This window comes from Sturnus vulgaris, chromosome Z (genome assembly GCF_052056855.1).
Source record: "Sturnus vulgaris isolate bStuVul1 chromosome Z, bStuVul1.hap1, whole genome shotgun sequence".
NCBI lineage: Eukaryota > Metazoa > Chordata > Aves > Passeriformes > Sturnidae > Sturnus > Sturnus vulgaris.
The window spans coordinates 80,711,141-80,732,800 of record NC_142283.1 but is presented as its reverse complement, the minus strand read 5'-3'; the positions used below and the strand labels follow the sequence as shown (position 1 = coordinate 80,732,800).

The 21,660-nt window shown below is 51.0% G+C and overlaps 1 protein-coding gene across 3 annotated transcripts in view; it reads left to right on the top strand.

The window, feature by feature from the left end:
• The first annotated feature begins 4,123 nt into the window (after positions 1-4,123).
• SMAD7 (SMAD family member 7) overlaps positions 4,124-21,660 on the top strand; it is a 27,899-nt gene continuing 10,362 nt past the window's right edge. Inside the window, exons 1-4 of one of the 3 annotated variants that reach the window (XM_088157316.1) lie at positions 4,125-4,285; positions 4,424-5,812; positions 6,707-6,760; positions 11,757-11,831. In XM_088157316.1, coding sequence (XP_088013442.1) covers positions 5,302-5,812; positions 6,707-6,760; positions 11,757-11,831 — 640 coding nt within the window. In that variant the 5' untranslated portion in view covers positions 4,125-4,285; positions 4,424-5,301. Of the gene's footprint in view, positions 5,813-6,706; positions 6,761-11,756; positions 11,832-21,660 lie in introns of all 3 variants that reach the window. The other 2 variants (XM_014894887.2, XM_014894886.2) reach the window with 2 other exon arrangements.

The window sequence follows — 21,660 nt, the reverse complement described above, 5'->3', positions numbered from 1 at the left end:
GCCAGGGATGCAGGGGCAGCCACAGCTGCTCTGGGCACCCTGTGCCAGGGCCTGCCCACCCTCCCAGCCAGCAATTCCTTCCCAAGATCCCATCCAGCCCTGCCCTCTGGCACTGGAAGCCATTGCCTGTGTGCTGTCCCTGCCTGCCTTGTCCCCAGTCCCTCTGCAGCTCTCCTGGAGCCCCTTCAGGCCCTGGCAGGGGCTCTGAGCTCTCCCTGGAGCCTTCTCTTGTGCAGGTGAGCAGCCCCAGCTGTGCCAGGCTGGCTCCAGAGCAGAGGGGCTCCAGCCCTGCAGCATCTCCGTGGCCTCCTCTGGGCTGGCTCCAGCAGCTGCACGTCCTTGTGCTGTTGGAGCCCAGAGATTGGTACAGTGAATTTCCCCTTGTATCCACTTTTATGAAATCTTTTCCAACAGACCAGCCTTGGAGTGGCTGCCAGTCAGGAGCACCAGCACTGAGATGGTGATTTTAGCTCGCAGGGCTGTGTGGCAGGAGTGAGCATGAGGTCCTTGTCTCTCTGTGCCACTCACCACGCAGAAAGGTTGCCTGAAGAATGCTTTTCTTTGCAGACCTTGGGTTTCATAGCTTGAGTCTGCTCTCTTGACATGAGCTGCTGGAGTGGAAGGAGACTGGCTACAGCCAAAACGGCTTCGTAACCCAGACTTTGAACATTGCTTGAGAGCTCTGCTCTCAAAATAAGGCACAAAAATAGAAGCAGGGCCACAAGCCTAGCTATTCCTAATGTGCACAAAAGGATGGGAGAGTGCCAGGAGCCAGCCTGTGCTGCCTCTGCCCTGCCTTCAGCCTGGCTTGTTCTCTCCTACCTCCCCTGACTGCCTTTTCACAGCCGTGAAAAGGAGAGACATACCCCCAAAAGAGCAAAGTGTGTTTGTTATTGACCCTCGCCTGGAAAGTGTATGAAGAGGGATCAGCTCTGTTTGTTTGTAGCCGGTAATGATGTCAGGAAAAGCGATTTTTTTTTTCCCAAGTCTGTTTTTATCCCCTTTGTTGGAAGTGCCTTTGGTGAGTCTCACACCCTGGTGCTGTTAGCAAAACAATTAGGTTAACAGTGCCTTGGCTCCAACTGTCTGTCAAAGGCTGAATTGCAATGCAAATTAACTCGGCTTCAGCTCTTCAAAGCCAGCTGGGTTCAGGAAAGGTCCCCAGAAACCCCCGTGAGAATGGAGGTCTGGGGCTGGGGAGGGTGGGCTCGGCGGGATTTTACATCCAGGACCTAATGTGTTGCAATACGTTGTGCAAACACATTATACAAATGCAATACGTTTTATAAATCCTTTCGGTACTCAAAAGGGACTTAGAAGAGACACTTTCTAGTAGGGCCCGAAGTGACAGGACAAGGGATGATGGTTTTAAGCTAAATTAGGGGAGATTCAGGCTATGTAGAAGGAAAAAAATCCTTGTCTGTGAGGATGGTGAGGCCCTGGCACAGGGTGCCCAGAGCAGCTGTGGCTGCCCCTGGATCCCGGGAAGTGTCCAAGGCCAGGTTGGACAGGGCTGGAGCAACCTGGGCTGGTGGAAGGTGTCCCTGCCCTGACAGATGAGGTGGAACGAAATGAGCTTTAAGGTCCCTTCCAGTCTAAACAATTCCTGAATTCTATGACTCAAACATATTTTATTTCTCCTCAGGGATTAACAGTGTCCTTCATGCATTTCAGGACAGGTTTCTGGCCCAGGGTGACATTTAAGCAATACATCCAGAACAGGGCAGGCTGTGGGTATCACCCTGCTTTCCAGTGTCCCCTCAGCCCAGGTCCCATTCCCATAATTATCAGATTCATTATGCTTATTTCTGTATTTTCCATATGGCCACATACATATGGTCTGTTTAAACAAGTTTGCAGGGTTAATTGGAAAGCAGCTCTTTATCAGCTATTTAATATTTAGCACTTCTGGGGCAATTTTCACCTGCAGAGATTACAAAATCAGGCAAGTGCTGATCGTCCAGCTGTACCTGTGGGAAACAAGAGGTGCCAAAGCTCGTGTCCCTACTCACAGGAAAGGCAGGTGCCCAAGGTCACCTGGAAAACCTATGGCAGGTTAAAAAAATTATATTAACTCCTGGACCCCATTCCTGTCCTCCACCTCTTCACAGCATACACCACACTCTGCTTTATGTTGCTTCCGTCATGACAATAAAGTAATTGTAGCTGTCAGTGCTGAGGCAAGTGGAGCTACAAAGGGGGAAATAAAAATGTATCATATCCATCACAGGGTAAATAGACGGAGGTTCTCAGAGGAAGCGAGGAAATCAGCCTCGGTGTATGTGAGGTCACTCCAGAGGCTGTAGGACGTGTTGAGCTAAAAAAAAACTACCCAAATTCCGTTTTGCAGGGCACAGAAGGTATCATTTTAAAAGCCGTGGGACTTTTTTGCACGTGCAGAACCAAATGCTGATGCTGTTCTGATTTGGCCCCTGCTGTCACCCAAAGCCCATGCCCTGGGCTCCCCTCCTGCTTTTTATTTGGAGGTGAAGCAAGGAGTCAGCTGCCCTCCTCAGACTCCAGCTTTGTGATGAGGCTTCCTAAATTATTCTTTCTGATGCCAACAAATAACGTTCTTCCCTTCCCCAGTGTTTTTTCTGTTTATCTGGATTTTGAGCAGATTTTGTACCTGGCTAGGTATAGTCTGGTTAGCATTTAATAAGCCTGCCCCCAAATCTAGCCACTTTCTGACTAATTTACCTCCAGCTTCTGCAAATGCCGGGCCTGTTTGTAGCATCCCTGACAGGCTCATGTGAATACATGCACAACTGGGCACTTAAATTATCCCTGCCCTCCTGCCTACCCCGAATTCAGGCATCCAGGACGAGCACCCCGGGGATGCCCTGCCTGTTAGTTTTACGTGTTCTCTATCTGGTGTCACGTTTAGTTGGGTCCCTTCGTTTTGGGTTTGGCTCTGGATTTGAGCTGGACTCGCTTGTAGCAGCCATGATTTAAGAGTCCTGGCTCCTACTTCCGACGCGATAACTGCCTCGGAGAGTGACCTTAAAGCAACTCATCCGCCCGCAGTTATTCTGTGAAAAAGGAGCTGCTCCTCCGTGGGAGTGCGTGCAGGACGGGGACCCCTGGGGAGTTCTGCTGCCCTGCCAAGCCTGGCGCTAGGAAGTCTGGCCGGACTTCCCAGCCCGGCCGCAGAGCTCACCAAGGCTGGACGAGAGCGCAGCCTCTTGGTGGCTCGGTTTTCCTCACCCTCTGCAGGTCCAGAGCCGGAATGGGGGAATCTGTGGAGCGCCCAGGGTGCCAGGGGTTGCTGCCGCTAGTAATACCCGTAACGAGAATACCGGAGTGCTACGTGCCCGTAATTTCTGCTTCGTGTTTGGAATCGGAGGGTACCGAGCCTCCGTGGTGTATTTTCCTGTCCTTTGGTGACAGGTGCTGTGAAAGCACAAATTATTATTATTATTAATATTATTATTATCATCATCATTGCTATTGCTTTTTGTGATGTGCCCTCCTTCGACACGCAGAGCCGTGTACCGGTTTTTGAATTTTGACGCTGATTTGGGTTAATATTCCCATATTTACAGAGAGCACCGGCACAGCCCAGCCCCGGGAGGAGCTCCCCACCCGGTGCCCCGCGGGGTGCGGGGGTGGGGGCACCCCATTCTCCCCGCACCCCCCACCCAGCAGCAGGTACGGAGGGAGACACCGAGATGGAGCGGGGGTGGTGGGGGGGGTGTGGAGGTTGGGGAAGGGACACACGCACACACACGGACCCACAACCTCCCGGCAACCCGAGCCGCCTCTTGCGCAAGGCGGTTGGAGATAAATATAATATATAGATATATTTATTTTTTTTTTTTTTTCCCCCGGAGCGACACGGTGTCTAGACGCCCACGTGACGGGGCCGGGGCCGGGCCGGGCCGGGCCGCTGCGCACTGCGAAGCCGCCGCCGGTGCGGGGGGGGCCGGGGGAGGGCGCAGGCACCGCGCCGGCTCCGGCTCCGGCTCCGCTCCCGCCGCGCCCCGCGCCGCCGCCGCCGCTCCCCCCGCACGCACCCGGGGGAAGGCGGAGGTGCGGGGAGGGCGGCTGACTGCGGAGAGCGGGGAGGGAGGGAGAGAGAGAGGAGAAGGGGGGGAGGAAAGGGGGAGGAAAGGAAAAAAAAAAAAAAAACAACCCACCCCACGAAAGGAGGAGGAGAAGTAGGAGGAGGAGGAGGAGGGGAAGGAAGGCAGGAAGGAGGAGTGAAGAGCAAAAAAAAGGCACCGCGGCAGAGGCGCCGGCAGCAGGGAGAGGGTCGGCGGCCGGCGGGCACCCCCGCACCCATGTAAGCTCCGCCGGGAGCGGCGGGCCCGGCTCGGCCCGGCGCGGCTGCTGGGGAAGGCAGGAAGGAAGGGACATAGCCCCACTTTTCTCCCTTTTTTTTTTTTTTTTTTTTCTTTATTTCCTTTCTTTCTCTTCGTAGCAGCCGGATCAAGACTCCGTGTGGATTAAACCCTTGGAAAGAAGGAGGGGAAAAAAAAAAAAAGCCCACCCCGAAACCCCCACATCAGGACGACCTGGGCTTTTAAAAAGGGATACAACACTCTGGATGCGCTCGTTCGCCTCTTTTGTGACAGATGCTTAAACCGACGTCCAAACCTTAGGGTTGGTGTGTTTTGGGGTTTTTATATTTTTTTTCCTTTTTTTTTTTTTTTTTTTTTTTTTTTTTTTTTTTTACCCTTTTTAATAGACGTCTTTTTGGCTCGCTCTTTCTGTTTTTGCCTGCTGGCTCTGCCCTGCGCCGCATCCCTGCCGCCGCGCCCGCTCCCCGGCGTGGCGGGTTGATGGGCGCCGCGGCCCCGGGGCGGCCGAGGCTCCCCCGCGGCTCGGGCCGCGCTCCGCACCCGCGCACGGCGGCGCGGCGCCGGCAGCCCCCGCCCGCCTGCCCCCGCCACGGGCGCCGCGGGCTCTAGACGAGGATTTTTTCCGTTTTTCTTCGCTTTTTCGGGCAAAGCCGGAGCGAGCGACGACTCTCTCCCTTCCCTTCCCCCCCCACCTTCATTTTTTCCTCTTTTTTTCTTTTTGATCTTTTTAATTTTCTCCGCTTTGGTTTTTTTCTTCTCAATCCGGTTTTTCTGTAAATTCTCTCGCAGCGGGCGGAGGCGCGGCCGGCGCATCCCCCCGCGGGAGGCGGCGGGACCCGCGGCCCCAGCGCGGAGACTGGCGCATGCCACAGCCCGCCTCGGCTCCGCTGCCCCCCGCCGCTGCCCCCCGCCGCCGCCGCATCCCGCCTGCCGGCCCCTTCATGCTCGGCGGACGACATGCCCGTTTTGTAGCCGGGGGCCCCTCCTCTCGTCCCGCATGTTCAGGACCAAACGCTCGGTGCTCGTCCGGCGGCTCTGGCGGAGCCGCGCGCCCGGCGGCGAGGAGGAGGAGGAGGCGGCGGCGGGCGAGCCCGGCGCGGCGGCGGCGGTGGCCGAGCCCCGGGCGCACTTGGGCGGGGGGCGCGGGTGCTGCCCGGGCAAGGCGGGCCGCGGCGGGCGGGCGGCGGCGGGCGCGGAGGCGGAACTGAAGGCGCTGACCCACGCCGTGCTGAAGCGGCTGAAGGAGCGGCAGCTGGAGGGGCTGCTGCACGCCGTGGAGTCCCGCGGCGGGGCGCGGACCCCCTGCCTGCTGCTGCCCGCCAAGGCCGACTCGCGGCTGGGACAGCACTGGTACCCGCTGCCCGTGCTGCTCTGCAAGGTGTTCCGCTGGCCCGACCTCCGCCACTGCTCCGAAGTGAAGCGGTTATGTTGCTGTGAATCCTACGGCAAGGCTCACTCCGAGCTCGTCTGCTGCAACCCGCACCACCTCAGCCGGCTCTGCGAGCTAGGTACGGCGGCGGGGGATGGAGGGGGATATGGAGGGGCTGGAGGGGTTAGAGGTGCGCCGGGCTTGGAGGCATGTGGGAATACAGGCGAATGGCGGGCACACAAGGTTGCAGGGGATTCAGGGGTGCAGGGGCTGGAGGGCATGCGGGAGATGGAGGGGATGCAGCGGTGCGGGGGCTGAAGGTGTGCAGGGGATGGACGGGATACAGGGGTGTAGGGGATGGAGAGGATGCAGGGGGGGTGCAGGGGCTAGAAGGGGATTCCGGGGCTGGAGTTGTACAGGGAGATGCAGGGAATGCTTGTGTGGAGGGGATACAGGGATACGTGGATGCAGCCCCACTCACCTCCCGGCTCACAAAACTTTTTTTTTTCCTTTCTGGAGGAAAAAAAAAAACCCAAACCAAAAACCCAAACCAAAACAAAACCAACCCACAACAAACAACAAAACCCAGGACACGTACAAAAACTTTCCATTGCCGTGGTCTATATGTACTTCCTTTTGTATTTAGGGGAGGGGGCGACGCCCCCACCTCCGGGACCCCCTCCCCTCCCCGGGGCCCCGGCGCTGCCTCCCCGCCGTCCCCGCGCGGTGCCGGGGGATTAAGGGCCGGGCGGCCCCGGCGCTGCCGCGGCTCCGCCGAGCCAAGGAGGCCCCGATCAGACAGCCCGAGCGGCAGATAGCAGGGAGACTGGCGCCAGACGGCCCCTTTTGTTTATCTGACAGCTAAATATCAAGGCAATCACCGCCTCGCTGCCCTGCCTCCAACCCCCAGAGCTAAGACAAACAGTTTTGCTAAAAGAATGCCACTGTTATCATAAGTTCCTATCTTTTTTCTTTTTTTTTTTTTCTTTCTCATGGCTCTGCCTTTATTTTCTCTGTACTTCTCTAATTCCAGAGTCTCCCCCTCCACCCTACTCCAGATATCCAATGGATTTTCTCAAACCAACTGGTAAGTAGACTTTTTTCAATGCAAGTGTAAGAGATAAAAAATGGCAAAACAGCCCCTTTATCAGGCAAAACAGTCTCCTGTCTTTGTCATGCTTTTTGCTTTCGGGTTGCTTGTGTGCTTCTGTGCCTCCTGCTACACCTCTAAGAATTGACATATAATTTATCTGAGCCACCTTGTGCACAAAGTAGGATTTTAAAACTCTGGCAGGAAACTTCAGGAGGGATTGCAGTGCAGCTCAGGCCTGTGCTGCTTGAGTCAGCCAGGAAAACCATAGCTCCAGTTGGAAATGGAGGTGCTTCTGCACCCCTGGGTGAAATTTTAGGGACTTGGGTTGAGATCCAGCACAGCATCTCCCTCATGCCTGGGAATCCCAGTGAACCTTGACAGATGGACTGGTTGGTTAGAAATCTCTCTTAAGTTTTATAGGAGCTTAATCCTACCACATCAAGTTGCAAAAAAATGGGAAAAGAGTTTGAAAAGTTATTTTTTTAACCTTTTTAAAATTTAAATTTCTTAGCACCACTGTGCATGCCTGTTGCTTGTAATTGAATGTCAGGGTGCCAGGGGAGAAGCCCATTTGAGGCTGGCACCAGCTCTTTTGCGGTTGTCTGCATAAACTCTTGGTTGGCAGCGAGCTCGCCGGGTGTGAGATAAATGAGGCTGGGAGAAGGAGGAGGAGAGGTGGGGAGAGTCGGAAACGCGGGGAACTCGGGAGGAGCAGCTCCAGGCTTCCTGAGGATTAGTGGCTCTGGAGTGGGCTGGAGCACGGTGGTCTCTGTGGTCGCGGTCGTGGCAGACAGGGGAGGCATGGCACTGCAGGGTACCAAAGGTAGATATGCAGATATTCCTGAAGAGCAGTATCAGCTCGTTTGGTTGGGCGTTTTTTGGCCAGAAGAACGGTGTCTGTAAAATTACCTCTCTCCAGGGTGTCAGGACTAAAAGCAACCCCAGCCTCGAGGCTGCTCTGGTGCGCCGGTGGGGTCTCATCCTGCCAGCTGCTCCCTGGGAGGCTGGACTGTTGTTTTCCCCCTCTGCAAACTCTTTGGGAACACTAATAAGGCCTTTTTTTTTTTTTTTTTTTTGCCTTTCGGAAATCAACAAAGCTGTTTAACAAACAATTGGGTTGCAAAGCATGAACTATCTTGCCTTGGTGTGAAAAAAACAGGAGATAAGGGCTCATGAATGAAAGAGGAACATCGGGAATAGGTTCAGAGTAGGTTCAGCATCCCGAGCATGGGCTGGGAGGCAGAAAGGTTGTTCTGGTGTAGACTCTGAGGGTCTGCTGGGTCATGAAGTTTTGTGGGTTTTGCATAATTTTGACTGCATCCCTGCAGTGCTCCCCTAAAAGTTCCTATTTTTGCCTTTATGGCTTTTTTCTGCACTCATTGATGATCCTGGCATGGGACGCGAAAGGGTTCAGAGCTGCGGGACAGAAGGGTTAAAGCCTGGTTTTGGTTTCCTGTAAAAATGTTAGGATAAAATCTATTAGCAGGATTTAAACATCCAATCTGCCTCTGCCAGGATCTCATTTTCAGTTAGTCGAATGATATATTTATTCATTAGCAAGTGTTGACATAAGGTAGCAAAATGTGTGTAAACAGAAAAGCCGCAGAACATGAATGTGCCATTTCGAAAGGAAAAGTTATTCCTATCGGCCAATAGGAAGTGATTAACGCTGCCCATCGGAAACACAGAAACAACTGGGTTACTCACCAAAAAGTCCTCCTTTTTTTTCCTTTTTGAAAGAAAAATCCACTTGGCAGCTGAGCTCTGACTAACGGGGCTGTGACAGGCACCAGCGGAGCCTGGAAGTCTGTGGTGGCAGGTGGGTTTTGCAAGCTCAGGGTTTCTCAGCATTTCCTCTGCAGGAGGACTGAGGGTTTCCCATCCCAGCCTCGGTGCCATCTCCTTTGTTGAGAACTGTGGGAAGGTGTGAAGATTTTTTTTACCTGGCTGATGCCCATCAGCCATCTTCTCAGCTGGGACCTTGGGTGGGAACAGTCCCTGTGTTTAGGCTCTGCCAGTGGAGCTGGGAATGTGTGTCCAGCAGGGAACTTCTGCTTTTCCATCAAGCATGACAGTGGTGGTAAAAGTTTTTCAAGTGTTTAGTGCCATGTCTTGTAAGTGCTTCGTATGGAGAGACAGGCAGATAATAAACCTGGACTGGTGTGGGCTCTGGAAGAGGTCACCAGATCAGAGAATTAAAAATCGGTTTATGTTGGAAGGGACCCTAAAGACTGTCTAGTCCAACCCTCCTGCAATGAGCAGAAATATCTTCAACTAGACCAGCCCGCTTTGAGTCCCATCCAGCCTGACCTTGAATGTTTCTGGGGTGGGGGATCTGCCATCTCTCTGGACAACCTGTGCCAGTGCCTCACCACTGCCATCGTTAACAATTTCTCCCTTCAATCTTGTTTAGATCTCTCTTCTCTTTTTGTTTAAAACCCTTAACCAGTGGGGATTAAATTGGTTTTTCTGGAAGTGATGGAAGCTGAGACAGGCTGCATTGCAGGCTGGAGGAAAGCAGGGATGGAAAAGGAGCTGAGAATCTGCTGCAGGCAGTGAAATGCCACAGCAGGCTGTGTTGGTAGGATAAATCTGGTATTTGTGTACTTGTTATAGAACAGAAAGATCTGCCCTTGATGGCTGAGTGACCCGAGGGAAGGCTGTGGGTCAGCCTGGCTTGGTCATTCATAGAATCCCACAATGGTTTGGGTTGGAACGACCTTAAAACTCATCTCGCTCCAACCTCCTGCCTTGGACAGGGCCGCCTTCCACTAGACTAGGCTGCCCCAAGCCACCTCCAGCCTAGTCTTGGTCACTTCCAGGGATGGGCAGGACTTTTATCAAGGAGAGGATTTCCCCTCTTCCTCACACGGGATGTTGGCAGGGATGGATGATAGAGGTGTGTGGAGCTGTGCTGAAAGTGAGGTGGATAGTAGCGCCCTGAAATAACTCAGGCAGATTTTTGCCTGAGTTTTAAGTGGGACAAGGGGCTGCCAGTGGCTCCATTGTGCTCCTGTGTGGCTGGACCTGGTGGTGCTGGGGTGTGTGTGAGAGTGCAGGAAGCTCACGGAGATGTCTCTGCGGGGCCGAATGCCCTCCTGTGGTGTCAGCTTCCAGGGGAGCTGGAGGTTTTGGCAGCTCCCAGGAGCTATTTGACACCTTGCAAGGTTGGGCTGGTGGCCACAAGGAATAACTGTGTGTCTCCGCAATGGTTTTGTGCTGTGGGAAGGCAGCGTGGGGAGGAGATTGATGTGAGCCAAGCTCGGACTAAGGTCTGATCCTGCGACCTCTCTGGTGCTGAAGGTAAAACGAGCCCCAGCGCCCTGGGCAGCTCTGTGGGCGGTAGGAAGAGTGCAACAATTAATCCAGCCACACACAGGGCAGAGACCCCCTGAGGGTTCTGCCTTTGGGCTCCTCCCAGGAGGCTGGTCTAGGGCTGAGCTGCACCAGCTCTGCATTTTGGAAAGAGAGTTCAGGGGGGGATCCGTGGGTGAGGGGAATTGTCTTTTGGGGTGGTGGGACATGGGAAGGGAGCTGAGGAAGAAGTGTGGGAGCACATCCCCCCCATTGCTAGGGTTATGTATTTGAAGTTTGGATAGGATTCTGTCCTGTCTGATGTGGTGACAGAGAACCTGGTCACGTAGGATCTCTACAGCAAGGCAACATGGAAAGGACCAAGTATGTCCCTTTTCCACAGAAGCTCCTCAGAGAGCTGTAGCTGCAGGCACAGGGAGCCCGTGTCAGGACAGAGTGGTCCAGCCTGTGTTTAGAAAGCATCTGTAGCTCAAGCAGTTGAAGCCATCCCAGGGCAATGACAGGAGAATCTCCTATCTGGACTAGAAAGGGTTAAAAAAAGTAAAACCCTTATTTCTTTAAAGCATAGAAAGCACGACAAGGCATTTAGAGAGCGTATCATATACAGTATTTCACAAGTAAGTCTATTTCCTGTCTCCCCTATTGTTTTCAGTTTGATTAAGTATATCCTGTTAAACTGTATATTCCTGTTAGGGCTTTTACTTTACTCTGATAAAATGAGGTTATGCAGACAGGAATTTCTTATTCACTGGTATTTCAGGGGTGGGATCTGGCAGAATTCCTTTATCAGTAAGGATAAAATCATCTCGGCTCTCCTGGTGATTGCCCTTGCTTTGGAGTACAGATGCAAGTGAAATGATGGCATAGAGAGCCCAAATTTGGTGAAACCCAAAGTCTCTGAGGACCAGAAGTTTGCATAAACTTCACAGGTCCTCTCAGGCTTGTTGTTGAGCTTATGGTCCCACATGGTAGTGGCCAGAAAGCTGGGGTTGGTGTGTAGGATACCAGGAGATCAGTGTTGGCTTCTGACTGTTGTCACCTGGAAGAGCAGGCTTAGGATAGAGAGGTCCAAACCTTGATCTGCAACACCTGCATGCATCGAGAGAAACCTCTAATGGAGCAGCCTGTCTTACCCTGCCCTTTGGTGGTGCACAGGGGAGTAGGTCCAGTTGCCCAGGAGGTGGCAATAAGGTCTGCCAGCAGCTGGTGGTGACAAAAATTGAGTGGGGCACCACAAACTCAGCCTGTTCACTGAAAAAAGGACAGCAATGAGACGTTTCCCTTTCAGTTCCCATTTCGGTGAGTTGCAGGTTTTGGCTAAATTGGGTGCACAAAGCCACGATTTAAGCATTTTTGGAAGCTTGCTTACATCAGAACGGCGACAACCTTGATCTCCTTAGCCGGTGACTTGTCCATAGAGGTGGCAGCCAGCCTGTAATTTCTGCTGGTCTATAATCAGCGCTGGCTGGCGATGAAGCGCAGCCTTGACTGAGACAACGAGTTAGGGTGGATGCTTCTTGATGAACTACCGTCTCTGCACGGACAATTAGTAATCGCTTCCTGCTAAGCCCTTTGGAATGTGTGCTCTGCTTGGGGCGATGCTGGGAGCCTGCAAAGAACCACCTATATACTGACTTTTTTTTCTTTTTTTTTTTTTCCCCCTCCTCTGCTCCAGCAGATTGTCCAGACTCTGTGCCTTCCTCCACTGAAACAGGGGGAACTAATTGTCTAGCCCCTGGGGGGCTCTCAGGTAAGACATCTCTTGTTGCCCTTGATCTTGGCCGTGGGTCGGGTCGCGTTGGCAGAGGGTCCTGACAAAAGGCGAAGTGATGCTGGGGGAGTTTTGGGAATGCACATCACTGAGAAGGGCGTGCTCGGAGGGGGAGTTGGGTTTCGTTTCAGTAGCAGCCGTGTACCTCTTGTGCAGAGGATGTGTTGAAATCCCAGACAAGGGTCTCCATCCCTGAATGCTTGTATTTCCTTTGAATTCCAGCCTTATGTGCCATTCATTTTTGGGCTAAGGCAGGAAGAGGCAAAGGACTGAGGCGGGGGAAGGCTAAGCAATGTTGGTCGAGTGTTCATTCAGGTGTGTGGGTTATGAGAGCAGGTGCAGTCGTATCCTTGACTTGGTGGTGGGAGCATCTCTTGTCTCTGGGACGAGAGCCCTGCTCAGATTTTGCTCCTGGTAAGGTCACCAGCATCCCTCATCTGATGCATAAGGCTCATGGTGCCTGGAGGAGAAAGGTGGCCTGTTTTTCTGTAGAGGATGTTGCAGAGAGAGTTGATGATGTTTTTCTATCCCTTCCTGATATATTCAATGATTTCCATTGTTTTCCTATTTGCCGTCTCCTTCAGCCTCCAGTTGCTGATACAGGATGGAGGCTTGTAAGGTAGTTTCTCCACCCCTCTTGGAGTTTGCATAGAGACATAGAGTGGCTTGGGTTGGAAAGGACCTTTGACGGTCATCTAGTCCAACTCCCAACCCCATTTCCAAGGTGTGATGTCTCCAGCACCTCATCTCCCACCCCAGACTGGCCACCTCAGTGTCTCTACCAGGATTAAAGTGTCTGAAACCATGTACCTGCAGGTACTGGCTGATGTTTGAAGGTGCTTGCCTTTGTGGGGATGTCTCCTTGATTTATGATTTATTCATCACCCTGAAACTGGAATTCAGAATTAGGTTGGCGGCGGCTGCACGCGCGCATCTGCCCCTGCCTCTCTCCAGGAATTGCGTTTGGTGTGGATGTGATGTCTTTAAGTGAGCCTTGTTTGTTTTTCTTTGGGTGTAATATATACCCTGTCTGTTATTTGAGAGGGGAGCATATTGTTTGTTCAAAGGCCCTAATGAGAATTAATCAAACGAAGGGGGAGAGGGAACAGGAAAACTTGTTGCTGTTTGGGATTTTTTTTTTTCTCAAGGCAGAAGGATTTGCGTTTTTTTTTTTTTTTTTTTAATTTTTACCATTGGAGCCTATAGCTTCAGGGAATCAAAAAAAAAAGGGTCTGTAGAAAGAAAAAAGACAACAAGCAAAACAACACAATAAGGATGTTGTTAGATCTTTTTTTCTTTTTTTTTTTTTTTCCTTTTTCCTCCTGAAATACACCCTTTGCAGAGGGGAGGAGAGAGTTCAGTTCCACAGGATACCACATGAAATAAGCAGAGGAAGTACTCGCTTTTAAAAGGGGGCTTTCTGTAAGGTTCAGCCTATTGATAACATCTCGTCTGGCAGCTCTGCTCCCGAAGGGAAGGCAGGAGGTGGGGGCTTGGGCTGCAGGAAATAACATGGCTCGTTCCTGGTGCCTCCCAAAGGGCTGCGGGAAGGGGACCCCTAGCTCCTTAATTGAGCTTCTTCCCCAAATGAAAGCACGTTTCCACCTGAAAGTACATTTTTAACTTACTTTATTCTATTGTTACTATTTCATTGGATTTTATTTATTTATTTTTTGTCTCCCTTATCAAAGGTTTTTCCCCTCCCCAAGCCTGGAAACAGAACCTTTTTACGATCATTAACCGCTCTTTTTTCCTCCCCAAATGTAATTGTAGCCATTTAGTTTAATGAGGAGCTGATAGGAGAGTTGACTCTTGAAGGGATATGGTTAGCTACCCAAGCCCTGAAACAAAGCCGAATGCCTCCACATGAAAGAGCATTTGTTTTGAATTTGCTCTGATTTACTGGCATCTCCCTTCCGCGTGCAGAAGTGCAGTGCTGAAAATTCCCAACTGGAGAGACCCAGTCAAGAAAGGAAAATAAACGCACTTTGGAGCAATCCCCCAAAGCTCACTTTCTCCTCCTTTTTTTTCCCTACCCCCTCCTGCATATTTTAGTTAGCAGAAGAGTGTGTTTGAAGAGGGCTTTAATGGGTTATTGGCTGGGTACATGGCCAGTGCTTTGGCTTGGTCTTATCTGTGTTTGGGCAGATAGGGATCGGTGATGCTAGGTGGAGAATCCAGCATCCCTCATTCCCTCCAGACCTGCATGGTGTTGGATTTGCAGCTCCTTGATGAGAGGATGGCTTAAGAAAAGGGGGGGAAAAACGTAATTATTTTGGTAATTTGGAAACTGGAGTGGGTGTGTGAGGGAAAAGACATCACAGCTGGTGGTTGTTGTTGGTGGTGGGATCCTGCAGCACTGCAGCCTTTGGTCATTAGCGACGTGTGGTGGATGCTGGTGTAGCACCAGGGTCAGTAGACCTGCTTTGGTTTCTTGAAGAGCAGGATTTGGCAAGAAAGATCACTCTCAGCACTGAGAATTTGGGAACGGGGCCAGCCTGGGGTTCACGGCCAGTGCGGCAGGGGAATGCATGGAGAGGTTGAGAGGATGGTGGAGCATTGGAGGGGCTCAAAGTGAGCGTCCTTGCAGCTCTCCATGAGGAGCCTTTGATGAGGAGGAGTCTCGGATCAGCCACTGCTGGGCTCTGTCTCTTCCTGGGGCTGCAGGCAGTTGTGTTGATGGAAACCAGAGGCTCTGGAGGATGTGGGAGGGGGGAGCGGCGTGGCCGGGGGATGTACGGGGAGTGTTTCCCCCTTGCAATAACTACTCTGAGCTGCTCTTTCCCTCTCTCCCTCTTCTTTCTGTTCCCTTTCATCACCCAGTGCAGTCCTGGGTAGTTCTTCACACCATGCTGGTGTCCATCTCCTCACCTCTGCTCTGTCTTCCCCAGCCGTCCCATTCTCTGGCTGTTGTACCCCTTGCTTCCTCCAAGGCACTGGCTACTGCTTCTGTATTCTTGGCTTTATTTATTTTCTTATATCATCCTTATTTTTATCAGTGGTCAGCCTGTGGGTAGGTCAGGACTCCTTGCTCACGTTTTCTCCCACTGCAGTGCTCAGGTATTACTAGCCAGATCCTTTCTGTCCTAAGTGTGGTTAAAGAGCAAAAATACCCCATTGGAGATAAAAATAATTCCCGTAAATAGGAGACAGAGGGTGGTTTTCCTGTATTTTGAGCTGACTTGTTCTCAGCAGATGTGTTTGGTTGTGACTTCTTTCAAACAAGCAAAGCTGTGCTTGGAGAGCCTGGAGGTGGCTGGCCCGTGGTTTGGTGGTATGAGATTGGTGGGACCCAAATTCCCGTGTGGCCCATGGAGAAGCCCTGCTCCAAGGGTAGAAGTGAGCTAGCTGGTGGAGTTTGGTGGTGCTGATCCAGCATCCCTGGGCGTCTCTGTCCTGACCTGTGTGTGGCATGGAGCTGGTGGCTCTCAGCTGGTGACAGGTTGTGGTGTCCACGGTGGGTGAGGAGGTGGCTCTCCAGCAGGACAGGTGAATAGTGCTGGATCCACTGGCAAAGCAAAGCTCTCAAGAAGTCCAGAGCTTGTCCTCAGAGAGGGAGAGCAAGTTGAGCTGGCTTGCATCCTCGCCACATCTACTGTTTTTTTATAGAGGTCGTTCCTAAAATACCAAACCTGAGAGGTTATCCAGATTTTGGCCCAATTCTGCTGATTTGCCCAAACTCTGGAAGCACCTCAGGGTCTCCAAGAGCCAGTGGATGTTGAGTGATGATGCTTGGTGGGTGCTGGATCAAGGTTCTGCAAGCCTCGAAGCTGGGAAACCAGCAAGGCTCTTCTGTAGCAGGCACAGACTCAGTTTCTCCCTCCCAAGTCCACACCAAAAACGCAGGGAAAAGACTTCCCCAGACTGGAAGAGCATTGGCATTGTTCCCTACTCTGACTCTCTGTGCTGTGGGACCTTGTCTGGTTTAAGGGACCTCTTGGCTGATTGACATTTCATTCCAAAATTGCGGGCAGGCCGGGAATGTTTCACTATGCCTCTGATCCCTGCTGGTATCTGCTCGGCGGGGAAGAAGCACCTTGTCCAAATCCGGAGATATTTGCCCCCCAAAGCGGCTTCCCGTGGCTCTCCCCTCGCCCATGTAAACAGGATCCTGTGCTGTTTCTCCGCCAGAGCCCTGCCTGTGTTTTCCCGTTCCCCCTACTTCCACCTCCCTCCCCTACGGAGTTTATAACCTCCTGTGAAATGCCTTTATTTACAAATTGGCATCCTATTATAATCTGAAATTGAGACATCTTCCTGTGGAACTAGGATTGTATATTTGTCCCAGGGATAAACAATTGCTTGGGAATTTTTTTTTCTTTAAGTCACTTATTTTTGGTTTATTTTTGAGCTTACGTCGTTTTAATATTTTTTAATTTGCTTTGAGCGTCGCAGGGCGTTGCACCCTTTCCTTCCCAGCCTCGCTGGGAGACATGACCCCCTGCTCCTTGCTTACCTAAAAACCACAGTCCCGTCCTGGAAAGGACAAGGTTATCAGGGGTTAATGCCAGGATGACAGCACTGGAGCCTCTGGAGCAGAGCAGGCTGCCTGCCAGACTAGGAGCCTCCCGGCTCGCCTCGCACATCATCTGACCGTGGCCGACTGGGAGGAGGGAGCTGGTGCTTGGCACCGACCCCGGGCTCTTGGCTTGGCCACCCGCTCCGGTTCCTTCAAGCCCCATGAGGGCTTTTTTTTTTTTTTTTTAAGTTTTTTTTTAATTTTTTTTTTTTTTTTTAAGGGGGGTTCTCACCCTGTGGGGGACCCCCCCTGGGACACAGCCGGGATCCTCCTCCCAGGTCCGGGCGTTTCGCCGATTAAAATCCTTCCAAAGCAAATAGAATCCATTTAATAATTACTTTTAAGTGCTCTCGAGCCTCTTGAGCTTTTCCTAGATACTCTTCTACAATGTGTTTTTAAAAAAGAAATGATAGCAGAGGTGCTGCCCCCATTAGATAGTTTCAATCCATACCTGTAGAGCTTCATTAAACCCATTTTTCCAGACGCCAGTAGATTTTCCCAGCCAAACGGTGCCTTTGGAGTAGCTGATGACAAAATGCAGGAGAACCCAGAACTAGCGGGTCCATCATAGCAGGGATGGTAGTGGGAACAGTGGTGGGGTCACCTGCGTTTTAATCCCGCAACCTGGCACTTTTTAGGGGAAGAATGAGGCCAGGAAGGTGGATTTTGGAAGTTGGGTGTGGGTTCAAACCGCGCTCTGCTCGCGGTATGTGTGCGGATGAGCAACTTGATCACTGGGGACATTTAAAACTCGATGTGACAGAAACCCTCGTGGAGGAGCAGCCCCGGGCTGGCAGGGATGCGGGCTGCATCGTTTCCATCCCCGCTGTCTGCCAGCGGGTATCACTTACACTGAAGGAACCGGTAACATCAGCCACCGCATGCATTTCCCTGCCACGGGCATGGGGGCATGCCTGCTCCCAGCCACGGTGGCCAGCACCGTAAACCTCCCTGCTGGCTTACAACGGGGTGCAGCGCTTTTTAGGGTGCCCAGGAGAGAACTGTGAGTAGGGACCCTGTCCCCAGCCCTATCTGTGCCCCGGCAGGGTGACGGGCTGGGCGGCGAGTGGGTGCCAACCCCTTTGCCGTCCCCCGCCGGCGTGAATGACCCACGCCGCAGCCTGGCCGCCTGCCTACTGTCACAAAGGAGCTTCCTTCCCAGTTTATTTTCAGCGCTGGGATATTATTAACCGCTGAGGCACAGTCTCTGTTCTAACCACCCTCGCTTTTTGCCTAAATCGCTTTGTTTTCGCCCGCCGCCGGCGTGCCGTGGTGCCGCCGGGGTACGGCTGCGTCACGGCTGCTGTTGAGGAACAGAGGGCACGGAGGAGCCTGATCCTGCACGGGGCTGAGGGCAGGCAAGGCAAGGAGCTCGGCAGCTCGCAGGATTTCCGCCTGCTGTCTTTGGATTAGCCCCTGGGTTTTCTTTTTTTTTTTTTTTTCCTTTCTTCTCTGTTCTTCGACTTCTTTTAATAAATGCAACATCTTGGGTGTTGCTGCCTGCCTCTTTCTCTACAAGTTATTATACCTTATTTCTGTCCTTTTTATTTTGGGTGGGGGGCTTTTTCCTTTCCTTCCATTTTATTTTCCTGTTTTCCCTCTTTTCTTCTGTTTTCCATCTGCTTCTTCCACTTGTTCTCCTTTCTTCTTTTTCCCTTGCTCCTCCTTCATTTTCTCCTTCTTCCCCTCCTTTTTCTATTTTCCTTCTTTCCTTTTTTGCTTCTTTTTCTTCTTCTGCTTGTTTTCCTTCTTCTTCCTGTTTTCCATCTCCTTGTTGCCCCTCTTCTTTTATTTTCCCTCTTAATGCAAGAAAAGAGATTTTTCTGGGCAAGCATTGCAGGGATTTTCCATCCCTATCCAGGGCAGGGTGGGAGCTTGGATCCCCTGTGCACAGACCTGCTGCCACCCTTCAGGGGGTCTTTGCCCATGGGCTCAAGTCATCAGTTCCAAAAAGCTTTTTGCCAGAGTGTTTTGTGCTGCTGGGGATGTGATGTGGTGTTTGCTAACAGACAGCAAACTGTCATTTCTTTTTTCTTTTTTTTTTTTTTTTCATTTTTCCCCTGTTTTTTCTTTTTCCCTCCCTTCTTTTGGTTGCCATTTAAATGCGTGATGATAACTTTCACCCTGTTAATTAACAGGAAACATTGGGACAAGACAGGAAATTACATCAGTCTTTTATGAGGAAAGAGCCAAGAAAAAAAAATGCAAGAAAACATAGTTATTAGTGAAAGGAAAGAAAGTGCCAGGGGAGGGAAAAGAAAGAAAAGGAGAAAAAAGGAGGAAAAAACACCATCTCGTAGGCCCTGCTTTTCTAAGGCAGGCTGCTCCAGTACTTGATTTTATTTTTATTATGTTGAAAAATATTTGACTAGCAGGGTCACCTTTGCTTGAGCACGACGGTCCAGCTTCCCGAGGATTTTTTTTTTTTATTTTCATGCTTTTTCTCAGCTTCCTTCCCCAAACTGTGAGGCCTAGGAAGCTCTTGGCCGGGAGACTAATTTTGGTTTGGCTGCTCAGCCCTTCAAATTGGTCCCCACCCAGTGTCATTATCTTGGTTTTAACTTGCAAGGGGGGAAAAAAAAAAAACCAACAACAACAAAAAAAAAACCCGCCCTGTAAGAGCTGGCTCAGCCCTTCTCTACCCTTTTAACCTCACTACATAAAAAACCTACTGGCTTCAGCCTCCCTGGTCGGGTTGTGCTGGCAGAGCTGAAGTTGCAGGAGGTCCTGGTGATGCTCTTGGTGATGTTCCCTTGTGTGTGTGACCTGTGCCTGGCTCCGTGGTCCTTCCTCACCCTCGCTTAGCCTGGGATCCCTGTTGGTTTGGTGAGCCAGCCTGGCTCCCGTGGCTTTTCCCTGAGCATGTTGAAAGGCAGATTTTGCCATTAAAGGAATAATTCAGTACTGCTCGGGCACTTAACCCTAGTTGCAAATATGTATCTTATAGGTGTACATAATAAGTGAGACTGTAGATGGTTAAATGTTAAGCAAAATCTATTCCATCTCTATGTGTAGGTTGAATATGCATGGCAATAATTAATTCAGTGTATATATAATTATGTAAGATATAGTTAACATATAATGTATATATTCTATAGATATATAGGTTGAGTATATTCAATATTGAATATATTTACTATTGAATATATTAATTGTATACTGAATATGTTCCGTATTTGTATAGAATTCTATATAATACTTACACAGGTTAAAGAGATTTTGTTCATAGAAACCAGAACTTCGTTGGTAAGAGGTGACTTTGTGTGGCTGTTAGGAAGGTGGTGGAAATTAGTGTGTGCCACTTTCACAGGTGGTGAGGTTGGCTGTGGATCCAGTGATTTTTGGTGATGGAAGGCTATGGGTCGAATTTATGGGTGACAAAAATAACCAGGCGTCACTGCTGAGGAGAAGCCCCCTGCATGGTGGGTAATGCAAAATAATAGCAGAGGAGTTGAGTGTCTGTTTGCACACTGGTGTGCAAGGTGAGGTTTAGATTAAAAAAGCAGGGAAAATAGAAAAACGGTCAAGAAACTAAGCCATGGGATGAGGTCCTGCTCACCCACACGGGACAGCTGTCAGTGACCCCATGGCCGGGCTCTGGCAGCACCTTCCCAGGACAGAGTCAATAACTCCATAAAATCATTCTTCAGGCAGGAATCAAGTAACAGGAGTTTTATTTGGAAAAGGAGCTGGGAGCCTGAAGTTACATCACTGCATTTGAACTGATGAATTCATTTTTTTTGGAACCCAGTCTGAGAGTTTTTAGCTCACGATAAGGAACAAACCCATAAATCATAAGCAGAGGCCTGTAGTTTTACTGTTCTTTGTCACAGCCAAGCATGGAAAATGTATCCTGGGTGTCAAGAGCATGAAGCCTTGGCTCACCTGAGAGTTGCACTGCAGTTATTTTCTGGAGAAGCTGGTGTGGTGCTGGGCTTGCCAAGCCCCAGGTTCCCTTGGCTTTATCCCTATGTAAGGATGCTCCTGGGTCTTAGTGATGCCCAAATCCCTCAGGTTTCATCCCCATGGGAGGATGCTGCTGCATCCCAGTGATGCCCAGTTCCCATGGGCGTTGTCCCCATGTGAGGATGCTGCTGGCTGTTGGTGACACTTGAAATCCCCTGAGTTTTGTCCCCATGTGAGGATGCTTTGGCTGTCGGTGATGCCCCCCTGCTCGTGTCAGGTCCTCACTCGGGACATGGCTCTGCTGTTGCCACCAAAAGTGGGGTGAGACGAGCCATGATGAGATTTTTTTTTTTTTTTTTTAACCTATGTGCTGCCAACCTGCCCCATTTTATAGCCTGGGGCAAACCTCTGCTGGCCTTTGTCTGTGAAAAGGGGGTGCCAGCTCCGCTGGAGCGCCGGGAGGGTTAATTACTTAATGAATATAATATTCTCTATAATTGCTACGCGTTATTAATCCAGAGCAAAGTGAGAGGCGAGGGGAGGGGTGTGTGTGTGTGTGCATGGCCAGGCTTGTGAACTCCTTCCCCACGCCATCCATCCTGTCTGTCTATCCCGTGGTTGCCCCCTACCCGGGCTGGTGCTGGTGCTGTCCGTGTGTCCGTCTGTCCATCCCTGGGCAGTGACCCTGGGGTGTGTATATCCTACGTACGGCGTGCTGCACCGCCTGCTCTTAGGAATAGGCGTGATTAGATTATGAAGGCAGACAGAAGTAATGATTAACTTTTTCAGTCTGCCTGCTGTCTCCAGTCTGGCGCTGGGTGTTTTTTTTTCCCCCTAAGTAGGCCCTGGCCCCGCGTCGACAGGGTATTAGGTTGTAAAGAAAGCCAGGAGGAATGAAGGCAAGGGAGGGAGGGGAAAGGGGAGGGAGGGAGCCTTTTCCATCGGATCCGGGACTGGAATTTATTGGCAGGAATGCAGTAAATGCTCCAAATGCCAGCCCAGCTAAACAGTTTTCATAATTGTTACGGAGCGGGGCACGACGGACGTGAAAAGGACTTTTGTTCCTACTCTGCTTTTTTCCATGGGTTTACATCCCTGCGAGGGAGATGCTGCTCTGGGAAAAGTTGCTGGGGGAAGTGGGCTTTTTAATTATTTTGGTGTGGGGAGAAACATGTATTTACGTCTGTTTTCGGTCTTTAGAGGAGAATTCTGGGTCAGTGTGCTGCAGGGAGAGAGGTTTGGTTTTTTTTCAGTATTGGAATAAGAGCAGCAGTGATGCTGTGTTGTGTGTGTGTGTAATGCAGGTGGGGGGGAAAAAGTCCTGACACACATCTGTGTATTAGGTATCCGTTTGGAAATTGTAGACTGCTCTACTTCAGCTTA